The following is a 12,306-nucleotide window of genomic DNA, read 5'->3' on the forward strand; positions in this document are numbered from 1 at the left end:
CCAACGGGGCCTGGACCACTGCAAGGGATGGGGCAGCCACAGCTTCTCTGAGTACCCTGTGCCAGTGTCAGCCCAAGCTGCTCAAACAGCTCTCTGGTGAAAATCTCCAGGGCTTGTGGCATCAGAAACAAGACACTGGACTTGCTCTGACCTCGGAGTCATCTCACATTCCTACTTTCCCATTCATCCAGCACAGTGAGTTGGATAGCTCAACACCTCCTCCCTGGCATCTCCTTTGGTGGTGGGTGTGGAGCAGGAGTACATGTATTTACACACAAAAGCAAAACAGATGCAAATCTTTAAGCTTCTCATGCTTGACTGGGGCAAAGTTCATTTTTCATGGTGAAAAGTGCCTTTCCGGGGTGATTTATAACCCCAGTGGATCTGTCGGAGCTGGAAATTAGCCGTTTTAATTGTCAGGTGGACAAAAGCAGGATTCCAGTGGCTGTTGCCCCAGCAAATTTTCATTCTCCATCACAGGGATGAGGTGATATAAATCACTCCTTTTGGCCCTAATAATCTTTCTATAAATATCAGGGAAATTCATTTTTTGCTTGGGGGAAAAGAAATTAGAGATAAGATACTTTGCCTCTATGGCAGTGCTTAAAATGTGATTCCAAATTAATTTCCTTCCACCTTTCACAGCCAGACGCCTTATTTGTCAAAGCTAAAGATGTTTGAACAGTGGAGGTTTCTCCCCCTCCTCGTCAACGCTCATTTTTCTAAGGACCTGCCAGAGTGAAGGAAGACAGCTCAGGAAACCAGATCATGTCCTAAGCTGTTACCAGCCTTTCAGAGGAGAAGGAAGTCTCTGCCACAGAGCTGGGAAGGATGGGGTGAGGTGGGACATAGTGGAGGATGAGGAGGAACTTGGAGAACTTCTCTGCCTCTCATCCCGTTTACTGTCAGCCAATGATGCCCAAGCAAAGGTTGGGTAGGAGGGTGGTTGCTGGGATCTCTGACTCTTTGCACTTACCCCAGCAGGAACCACACGTTTCGTTTTATTGTGATGTCCTGGTGTTTGCCAGAAGGATGTGAGGGGCAGTTTCCACGGGAATGGGGAGGGTATACCTCAGCCCACAGGCATCAGAGTCAGGACCACACTAAGGCTTCCAGCTTGCCTGGCTTCAGATGTGTAACAGCTCCGCATCACACAAGACATTTGTCCCCCATGTCTGTGCCTCATGCATCTGCTTATTGTTGTGGGTTAAACCCAGCTGGTAACTTAAACCACAGATTTACAGATGCACAGGACCCGCCTTTCCACTGCACTAGATTTGCACATGAATAACCACAACTGCTGATGGGGTCTGCCAACTCCTACAGTTCCCAGTTTCTAGTCCCATGGAATCTTCTGCCACAGTCACCCCAAGAATGAAACCCCTCAGGGTCTCTCTTCCAGGGCAGCTCAGCCCTGCTGCCCCACTCACTTTTCCCCGCCTCAGTCAAGAGCCTGAAGGACTTTGCTTCCCTCACCCCCTTCATCCACAGCCAGTCCCAGATGGGCTGCTCTTTCCTCCTTGAAACGCATCACTCCACAGGAAGACACATTAGTATCTCTTAACCACAGCAAATAGCAACTGCTCTGCCTAAATAGCAGAATAAGCAATAACATAAGTGAAAGGGATCTGTCCTCGCATTTTATCAGATAAGAAGACAATCAGCATAATTCACCTTATTTATATGCAGCTGCTGTACAGGACAAACAGATTCCCATTTCAGTAAGGTCAGTGCAATTAAAGTAATGAGAGAGGGAAGCACTTTAACCCTGGTTCTGCTTCTGTGAGAATAGAAGAAACCCATAAGCCACCTCCTCAAGGAGCCATGAGGATGAGACCCAGGGCAAGCGTACCACATCCTGGGGTTGGATGAAGAGGTGGATAGAGAGGGTCCAGCAGGTGAGGACAGGATCTCTGCACCCACACCCCTCCTACCAGCCCTGACCAGACCCTCTTTGGGGAGGGATGCCCTTTGAGTCCATGATCCTTGCATCAGGGTCTGCCTTTTGGGGCAGATCTGAATCATCCCATGGGCTGCATCTGTCACCAGCTATCACTGAGCAAAACGGGGAAGTTTGGTTAAAACCTGTTTAGCTGATCATGAGTCGTAGAGACACAGAGAGTTGGTTTGGAGCATCAGGAGCTGTGCAATGGCTACACATCACAGTGCTACTCTCTGGGAGCTTACACAAACCAACCCAGCCAGCAAACAGCCATGGAGACCTCCGGGAGTGCAGACTCTCCCAGGAAGCATTTTCTGCAGTGAACAAATGAGAAAGGGTCATACAAGAGGGACAGACTCTCTTCCTTGCTGTCAGAGTGGGTGGTTCAGCCTTTGGCAGAAATGCCATTCCCAGAGAGTGTCTTTGCAGTATATCCATGGGTTTCAGGAGTTTGGGAGGAGGCATCTTAGCCTCCAAGTATCCTGATGGCTCTGGCTGCTTTCTCTTTGCTGTGCTCTGGGGCTTCAGCTTGGATGCTGCCTTTGGCTGGCAAACAGTGATGAGGGAGCAACAGGTAGGTGATTGCTGTTCCATCAGCCCGCTTGCAACTGAGGAGGGTGTTTGTAGCCTGCCAGGGCTGAGTGAGCACAGCTTCCAAGCAGGGGACCAGCATGTGTGGCTGAATGAGGATTTGGCCCTGGGGTAGACTTCACCCAGCTCTGCTTGAGCTGAAGAAATGGCCTGTGTCCTCTAGACAAGAAGAGAGGGAGACTGTCACTGCTGGGACCCTTTCCCCTCCGGCTCCCAGACTGAAGGAGAGGTGGGAATAGGAGATCTGCCGATTCCTCAGGGACAAACCCCTCTGCTGCTGGGCTCTCTTGTCTCTTCTGTGGCACATGGCTGGTGGAAACGGATCTGGAGAGTCCAGTTAGCGATCTGGAAGCCAGATAATTTTTTCCAGTTGGTGAGATTCATGCTGATGAACCAATCATCAAATTTAATGTACCTTAAACCTTCCTTGTGGGCAACTTTAATCGAGCAATTAAAGCACCACGGCATTGCTAATTAAGAGGAGAAAATACCCAGCTTGGTAATTATGTGTTTGTGAATACAGTTTTGCCTCCATGGACCTTTATGAAGAAAGTCAGTGGAGGCTGACTTTCCAGCTGGCAGGGCAGGGGGGGAGCGGAGCTGTACGCTGTGAGAGGAGGGAAGACTCATCTAGCTGCACCATGTCACCGATGTACTGTGCTGGTGGGCACAACCCTGGACGCACAGGGATAGAGCAAGCCCTAAAAACCCCAGAGGACAAAATGACACAGGTGAAGCCATTAGCAGAGGAAGCCAGGTCAGAGACAGGGACTCCAGCTGTGCTGGGCAATGACCTGCAGCCACAGCAGCAAATCTTTGCAGCTGTGTGAACAGATGTGGTCCAGATGCTGGTGTTGGAAGGGGAGGAAAGGTGGAGGCATACAACCTGTTCTCCTTGGGCTTGGGCATGAGGGGCAGATCCTTTGCTCAGTGCACTGCAGGTGAGGATGCTGATTGCCCCTGGATACCTACCCAGGGAGCCTTCCCTCAGTGCAGAAGGGGTGGAGAAGCATGCGGGGGGGAAGAATGATTTGCTAGTGGGTTAAGCCTTGCTCCATTCTCTCCGCGAACTCCAGACCTCCTTCTAAGTCAGAGAAGCCTCTGGCTTCTCTCTCCTTTTTCTGATAACAGTGATTTTTTTTCCCACCTGGGTAAGAACATCACAGAGGAACCTTGAGCTTGTTGTGTGGTGTCTTCATGTGAAACAGCCCATGCATGCTGCCTGGTTGGAAACAGGAGTTCTGGGCTCCACCTCCCCTTAGGTCCTGCCTAGAAGCTTATGTACCATGTACCAAGGTGACAGATAAATGTATGGCAAAATACCTTCTAATTGCAAGTCCAGACAAATATGTTGGAACACTTTTCGCATTTCCTTGCAAACAGGTATGGATTTCAAGGAGACTTTCTATGCAAGTCCCAGCGCTCACATGCCAGCCTCGAGCTGCGGGCTCAGTGATGCCTGCTCAGAGTCTCCTCTGCCCACTGGGAGAGTACCTGTCACACCAAGAGCCAGACTGCACCATTGCCCTGGGTGCCCACCACGGAGGGATTCTGCTGTGAGCATCCTGAAACAAACCTTTCAAGGGCAGGAGCAGTGCTAGTTCCAAAGACGTGCTATGGGAGGTATGCAAATGTCCTTTCTGAGATGCCAGGCAGGAAAATCGAAGAAACTTAGTGAGTCACAAGAGTTTCATTGTTGGTTTGCAAGCCAGTCAGCTGCTTTGTAAAATACAGGCAATATCAGTTGGTGAGATTATAAACCAATAAAAGCCAAAACCAGTTTGTTTTCTAGACCACTTCAGCCAGGACTATTCAGGATCCAGGTATTCAGATGGGAACAGACTGCAAAGAAGAGGTGTCAGAGACACAAATTGCTTGCACAGTTTGGGCTGGGCATTAGGAAATCTTTCCTTGCAGGATTATCCAGCCCTGGGATGGGGTCCTTGGATTCACACTTGCCTCATACTAGTTTATAGCCCCAGACCTGACTGTTAACTAGTCTGGATCCCAGGTCTGCTGGGCTGTGTGTGCACGGCTAGTTCAGCTCAGCGAGTGTGCTGGAGGAGTCAGGGTGCAGGACAAGATAGTCTCAGCATCTCCAGCACCTTCAGTCCCTCAAGCAAGTCAGCCAATTGTATTTACGAGGGAAACAAAATAAAGCAGCCCCAATGCTTAAAACAATTCTATTTTCTTACTGGTTAGGAACAAACAAAAAGGACAAAGGTGACTGCAGAGAGGCCCTTTCCCCACCAACAGAACAATATGGGGTTTATCCCTGGCTGAATATTTTATTGACTCTGAGTTTGCAGTGTTTCACAGCTGACATAGATGAAGGGTGAGAATGATGCTAGGCTGGAGTTCAGGGCATTGATGGGGATGAAACAGATTTCATTTGTGCTTAGTGGTCTCTGTAGTCCCTACAAGAGGTGTCGAAGAGCAGCTGGGCTGCTAGGGATGGATCTGACAGCATTCAAAGACTTTCACCAGTTTGGGAATGTGAGGATTTTTGGTTTGAACACTTCCACAGGATCCGGCCAGGTTCAGGTCATGACCACAGGTTGTTGCTCTGCATTACCAATGTGCAGGTGCCTGGGAAGCTGCTGTTGTGGAGTTTATCCCGCAGGAAAGACCTCCCATTTTGCACCAGCGCTTATGCTGGAGGTGGGGTGATGCAGTGGGAGGCCAGGCACCTTAAATTCATTACCAGCATATTCAGAGGCTTGGTGTGACTGCCTTACACATGGAAGATGCTCCTTGTCCCACAGAGAATTAGGTCAGTGCCAAAAGTTTGCACTGTACTTAGCATGAGATCCCACGCATGACACTGCTTCTTGTGTGATGACTTCTTCCCCTTCCTGAAGACAAGATGCTGCTGCTGACACTTCCCTGTGAAGGAGAAAAGGATCCAGACACTGGTGGTACTCAGCTGTGCTGGGGCAAGAGCTGTGCTGGCCCCTGTGATGCTCTTCACTTGCTCCTGCTGTAGAGCTGGGCACTCTCATTTTAAAGCTCAGCCCCTGTGTATATCCAGAGCCACACGCATGTGGTAAGAGGGCTCGTACACCCTCTAAAGCTGCATAATGGCTCCTGCAGGGGCTGGGGTTAGGTTCTTGGTGTTCTGTGTGACCTCTCTTCATTTATGCATCTTCGTTTCCTGAAGCCTTGCAGCAGGGATGCAGGGTTACCTCCAGCACCATCATCTGCAGGGGTGACTCCCGTTCAGCCCTGCTCCTTTCTGAATCCAGCATTTTCTGTGTTTGGTTTTAGTCTGGTGAAAACTGTGGGTTTTTTCGGAAGCCTTGGATAATTCTCTCTAAAACTCTCTTAGAAGACTGAGTTTGGAAACAGCTTTTTTTCTAATTCTAGCATTAGGCCACCTGTTTCTGGCTGACTCCTGCAAGCTGTAGCGTTTCCCCACATAAGCTTTATGAAATGCCTTTGCTCTGAGAGCGTGCTGGGCTGTCTCACCTACATGAGTCTGCACAGCATCCCCTTGACTCCAGAAGGGTGTCTGCACCAGACAGCAGAGCAGTGCTCACAGCTAACTGGGATTTGGATGCTTCCTGGGGTTTTGTTGGTTTTGGGTTTTTTTTAAGATGTAGGGAAGAGGATCAGGATGGAGTCAGGGGTGCTTTCAACAGGACTGAGTTCAAGGCAAGTGGCAAGAACTGCTGATTTTAATACAGCAGCACTGTGCTGATGTCCAGTTTGGGATGCAGCCAGTCGGCACAATCAATGCTTCCAGTTTGCCCAGCACTACATGTGGAATTACTCCACTTTGTGGGTGAAAACTCCCCCCATTCCCTGCTCTGCAATGTTTAGGGGTACAAAGGAGTGTGAGGTGGGTTGAACTGTGGGAAGAAGGACCAAGCAGCGAGGAGGTGATGTGAGACTATTTCTGGCATGTTCAGTGGTGTAACAGGTTGTAAGGTAGTATTGGGTGTGGGAAGGGTGGTGAGCTGTGTACAGAGGGGCCACACGGTGGGAACCGGGGTGTGTGAAGGGTTGTAAGGTGGTGCTCAGGGGCTGGAGGTAGGGCAGTGACTAAGACAGAGGCAAGCAGCATGCAAAAGCTGCACAGAGCATCAGCAGGGCTGTGGGGCAATGCACCATATCGGGACCAAAAGTCTACCCAAGAGAAACAGCCCAGCCCAGCCCCCGAACTCCCCTCCAGACCACAGACCAACCTGGTGAGAGACCCTGGGACTGCAGAGAAAGGGGAGCACAGCCTTGCAGAAACACAAGGTTTGGCACAACAAGCAGCATGCAAAAGCTGCACAGAGCATCAGCAGGGCTGTGGGGCAATGCACCATATCGGGACCAAAAGTCTACCCAAGAGAAACAGCCCAGCCCAGCCCCCGAACTCCCCTCCAGACCACAGACCAACCTGGTGAGAGACCCTGGGACTGCAGAGAAAGGGGAGCACAGCCTTGCAGAAACACAAGGTTTGGCACAATGAGGCAGATGCCTCTTCTTAAGATGTGACTGTGAGGAATACGCTTCCGTTTCAGTGTCTGTGTCATATGGGACCTGAGATTGGTAGCATCATGCTGAAACTGGATTGAAAGGAGCTGGGATTTTCTGTGCTAGCTTCTCCCGCAGCCTGGAGGGCTCTGGGACTGCTGCCTGGCTCTGGCTGTCACAGTGGTTATGATACGCTTATTTCTCTCTCTATCTCTTCCCAGCACTGCCAAAGGGAGGTACCTGGCTGCTCTTCTGGTGGTTGCTGATGCTGAGCTTCATTGCAGGGTCAGGGAAGGGGGCAATTGGTAGCATCAGTGCCTCATGGCACCCTCTCAACCGTGCCCTCACCCTGCCCAAGCCTCCCAGGCTGAGGATGGAGCTGAGAGGGAGTGACACAGAGTCAATGTGCAGCCCCACTGAAGCAGCCCTTGGTGGTCCCACCGGGGCCACCTGGAGACCATTAGTCCCAGCCGGTGACTTCAGCCTGAGAAGAGCAGCTTGTTCCCAGCTAGTGTATCCTCGACAGGTTCATCCATCATCTCCCAAGCTCTGCCAGCTTATTAACAGATGTTGTCCTGTCCCCAGAGGACGGAGAGGGAGGGAAACAAATGGACTGAACTACAGATGGCTGGCAGAGCGCTCCCCATGCTCACTGTTTCTGAGACAAGCCTGCTGCGATGCACGGGAGAGTGGGGCTCTGAGCTCCCAAAAACAGGCAAGATGCGCTGAGCAGGGTGGGGGGATCAGTGGTACTGACCCCACCAGGCTGGGGTGATAACTGGGGACCCACTTGCGTGGCAGAGAGCTGCAGATGTGCTCTGCCAAGCAGAGGTTTCGTGCTGGGTTTCGTAGGCTCTGGTTGTGACACTGGGACCAGTGTGGATGTGCAAGTCTTGAGCTGGGCTGCAGGCGAAGGTCACTGCTGTCCCATGTGCACTGCAAAACCACACTGTGAGAGGAAACTGGAAGGGCAGGCAGCCAGCCTTGGCTGGGTTGTACAGGAAGAGGGCACTGGGGCAGAAGGAAGGTACTAGCAGGAGCATCTTCCAGAAGCAGGACTTCTGGTGGTCCACAAAGAGGCAGGGCCCGAGATCCTCAGGCACAGAGTAAGGGTGTAAATTGCATAAAATAATTAAAACTAAGAAATCCCCACCTTCTGAAGGGCTCCCGGGAGGGCAGGTGGGATTAGTTGGGTGCAGTGACATCCGTTCTGTAGTGGCTTCAGGTTTTGGTGGCTTCAGTACATGCTACAACCACAACTGTGGAGCGCTGAGGATTTTAGACCTGGTGCATTTGATTGTATTTTTCTTGCTGGCCACTTCTCTGTTGGCTTGCTCTTACCAGAGCTAACCTGGGAGGTCCTGGTCTTCCACATGTCACTGGCCTGGCATGAGAGAACTCAATCCAGAGAAGGACACGCCTGTCATCCTGTACTGTAGGGAGTTCATATCTTGTGCAGGTTCCAAGCTGATGCCCTCTTCTGTGCCTGTGTAGGGCTTTGCACATGTGTCCTGCTCCCATCTAAAGCAAGCAGTGAGGCACACAGAGGTGCATGACCCCATCTAAAGCAGTGCCTACCCGAGCCCCAGTTGCTCTCCGGGTCTCCCTGTGTTCTCATGCTGTCCAGGCTCCCAACGGCTCTGCCCTGGTGCACAAATTCACCTGTAATTTGTCATTTAGGATAATTTTCCCCTGGAGTGCATCTAAAATAATTGTGAATCATTGCTACGGGTAATTAACAGGGTTTATTTTTACAGCATTGAATGCTAAGTGATTACAACTGCTTGGTACAAATCTGCTTTGCAACTGTTTGGTACAAATCTGCTGCACTTCATGTTCCCATCCTTCCCCCATCTCTCCACACCTGATGTAGCACGGATTTCTCTGCCCTTAATTAACTATTGGTGGGGAGGAACCACTCCAGTGCCTCTTTAATCAAGAGTGCCTGGTTGCTGGTTGCTGTATGGGTAGAGATGACAATGGTTTGCAGGACCAGGGGGGATTCACACAAGTTGAAGACAACAAATCCTGACACGTACACTGGTCAGCATGGACAGTGGGGCTGTGTCATCGCAGGGGCATTTGGTACAGGCAGGGAGTCCCTGGCCCTCTTAGTGTGTGGCATCAGGAGAACGGGTCAGCACTAGAGTGTGGCAAATGTCCTAGGCTTTCCTTGGTGCAGTGGCTGGGAACAGCAAACCTCCTCTCCCGGGTCTGCCTCCTCTGTCTCCTCTGCTGGATGGATGGTCTAGAGGAGCTGAAACATGTCAGGAAGGATCGGGAGCAAGTCCAGCCCTGAGCTGCAGCAGTTTCTCCCAAGTCACATCTACCTTCCCTTGCATCCCCAGTTTGGGCATTTCTGCTCCTTGCCCTTATGCCCTTTAGGAAATGGAGAAGCAGGAATTTAGGAGCAAACTCTGCAGGCTTTGCTTTTCCAGCCTGCTGTACCAAGACATGATACCAACCTGTGACACCAACATCTCTGGGACACCCAGCGTCCGTACAACCTGGTGGTGGTCTTGCTCCCGTGTCTATAAGGTAGCATTCAGTGCAAAGTGCCACAGAAGATGGTGACAGTGAAGAGAGACCAGCAAGGCACCAGGGACGCATGTGGCTGAAGCCCTGCCTTCAGCTGCCATAGCTGGAAGTAGCTCAGTTATAGAGTCTATTACTGTGCAGCATGTGATCTGTGAAATATGCTGGTAGCACAGGGAGATCTGTGGCAGGGAAAGGAGTGTTGTTAATAAGAAAACAAATCAGCACCTAGAAGCAGAACAAACAGATAGCACGGAGGGACCCAGACCACCAAGGATGCTGGATCACAAACAAAACCCTTCTACATGTTTGGAAGCAAAAATTGAGGCTGAAAGCAGAGCTGGCCACTGGGGCTAAAGGTATTACCACCTCGGTAGGGAAAAACTGAAATGAGTCAGAGCCAGGAATAGTGCTTGAGTCACTGGAACTGGTCCTAGAAATACTTGATGAATACAGGGCCCAGGCAGAGCCTGGTTTTTCCTTACTTGGAATCAAAATCTGCAGAAGAGGGCAGATCCACGCCTAGGCAGACACTCGACATGCCACATGTCACTATGGAACTAATCGATTTTCCTAACGAGAGACGAGCTGTTTGTTTGTGTGACAAATGATTCAACCGGGGGGGTGCTGGGAGAGCTGGGGGTAGGATGGAGCAGACTGATGCCATCGTGCGTGTGGGATGAGCGCGTGCTCCTCCTGCCTTACAGCCCCAGCCCCAGCAGGAGGCAGAGCCACCGGAGGCGGGATGTGTTGTCAGCCTGGATCGCTTGGCTTTGCTGTCCCTCAGCAGAGAGGAGGCAGGCAGTGTGCGCTGAGAGCTTGCTGCAAAGTGGAACAAAAGAGGGTGTTTTCCCTTTGTTTTGTGCAATGAAGATATTTGCCCAGAGAAGCTGTGGCTGCCCCATCCCTGGCAGTGTTCAAGGCCAGGTTGGACATAGGGGCTTGGAGCAACCTGCTCTAGTGGAAGGTGTCCCTGACCGTGTTAGGGGATTGGAACTAGATGAGCTTTAAGGTCCCTTCCAACCCAAACCAGTCTGTGGTTCTATGATTCTGTGAAGGAAATTGTTGCTCTGTACAGGGTCAGAGGACATGCACCACCATGTCCCAGGAGTGGAGCTTTTAGTTCTTGAAACCCCCAACATGGGTGCTGTTGGCACACCCAGAAGGAGCAGTGAGGCAGCTCCTGTGGAAGAGCTCTGTGCCCCACAGATCACGGTATTTACAGTAGTTAACGAGGTGATTTCCAGTGCTGCCTTGTTTGTTCTTTTTGCAGCGCTCCCTGCCCCGAGGCCAGGCGGTGGCCCTGATGTGCAGCAGGGAAGGTCCTGGGCAGCAGGCAGGAGGAGAGCACCTCCGCTTTGCATACAGGTCAAGAAAAGCAAAGGCACCCAGGTCTGCTTGTGAAACAGTGGGGAACTGGTACGAGGATGGCAGTAACACAGCCTGGGACTGACAAAGGGAGTTTTCACAGGGCTGGTTTCCCCTGCATTGGGAGGGGGGTGAGAGCCGGCTCCAGCTTCACGCAGGTGGGATCTGCTGAGCTGTGGGTGCTCCCCATGCAGGCGCATCCCCCTGACCCTCCCCTCCTCCGCAGCCTGCCAGCTGGGGTTTTACAAGTCGGCCCCTGGGGACCAGCTCTGTGCCAAGTGCCCCTTGCACAGCCACTCGGAGAGCCGGGCTGCCCGCGTGTGCCGCTGTGACAGCAGCTTCTACCGGGCCCTGCAGGACCCCCCCTCGGCCGCCTGCACACGTGAGTACCGCGGCTGCACAGGAACCACCTGCAGATGATGCACCCTGTGCGTGCTGCACACTTCAACACTGGGTATCCCCTCGACACGCGAGCTGAGAGCCCCTTTGCTGCGCTCCCTCACTGCCCTGTGTCTCATCCTCATCCTGCTGCTCTCCAAACATCCCTGCTCCCCTCCCAGGGTCTCTCCTGCGATGGAGCAGGGTGAGACCGTGGCTCTGCCAGCAAGCTCGCCTGCTCACACACCAGCCGGCGTGCCAGCCGCTTGGTGGCTGCTCTCCTTTGCAGAAATGGTGAGGGTGATCAGACCCAAAGGGCACCACAAGTGTTGCTGTGCTCTCCTGGACAGTGGCACTAAGGCATGTCATATGGTTGCAGCTCTGGTCTCTGCAATAGGCTGCTTTAAGGGGTCCAGTGCTATTAAAAGGGGACAAGAACATCCCAGAAGGAGTCCTCCTCTCTGTAGCTGGTCCAGGAGGGAAGAAGGGTGGATGGCTACTAGCTGAAGCCAGGGTGAAAGACATATCAGCAACATCTGACTTATGTTTCCCTGGGGAATATCTGCCCAAGATTGTTAAACTCCCCACTAAATGTCAGTTTACCCTTCCCTTTAGATGAGCAGATCCTGTTCTCCACTGTTCAGCTCATCCACACCTTGGCTCATCCCCAGAAAACTTCATGCATCCCCATTGCTTCCTGCTTCCTCCAGAACAAACAGCTCTATCCTGCCTGGCATTTGGCATCCTGATCCAGAGCATCTTACCCCCATGGCATTGCAATCTGTGACCTGTCTGTTGAGCGTTCCCCACTCTGGGCAGCATTCCCCTGTAGCATCATTTGTACGTGCAGGTACAAATGTCAGCACCTTTGCAATGTGATGATGACAACAGGGGCATGCCCAAGGTGCATCTCTCCATTGGTCCCATGCTTCTGCAGCCCCCACTCTGCCTGAACCTCCGCTTCTTTCCCAGGCCCCCCCTCTGCTCCCGTGAACCTGATCTCCAGCGTCAATGGCACCTCGGTGACA

The 12,306-nt window shown here is 51.9% G+C and overlaps 1 protein-coding gene across 1 annotated transcript in view; it reads left to right on the top strand.

The window, feature by feature from the left end:
* Positions 1-12,300, top strand: part of LOC104410256 (ephrin type-A receptor 8-like) — a gene marked incomplete at both ends in the record, with an annotated part of 21,511 nt that extends 9,211 nt beyond the window's left edge. The window contains 2 exons of the mRNA XM_010020368.1: positions 11,127-11,282; positions 12,251-12,300. Of these exons, the coding sequence (XP_010018670.1) occupies positions 11,127-11,282; positions 12,251-12,300 (206 nt within the window). The remainder of the gene's footprint in view (positions 1-11,126; positions 11,283-12,250) is intronic.
* Between the last annotated feature and the right edge of the window lie 6 nt (positions 12,301-12,306).

The sequence above is a fragment of the Nestor notabilis genome, unplaced genomic scaffold (assembly GCF_000696875.1).
Source record: "Nestor notabilis isolate BGI_N333 unplaced genomic scaffold, ASM69687v1 scaffold6458, whole genome shotgun sequence".
Taxonomy (NCBI): domain Eukaryota; kingdom Metazoa; phylum Chordata; class Aves; order Psittaciformes; family Psittacidae; genus Nestor; species Nestor notabilis.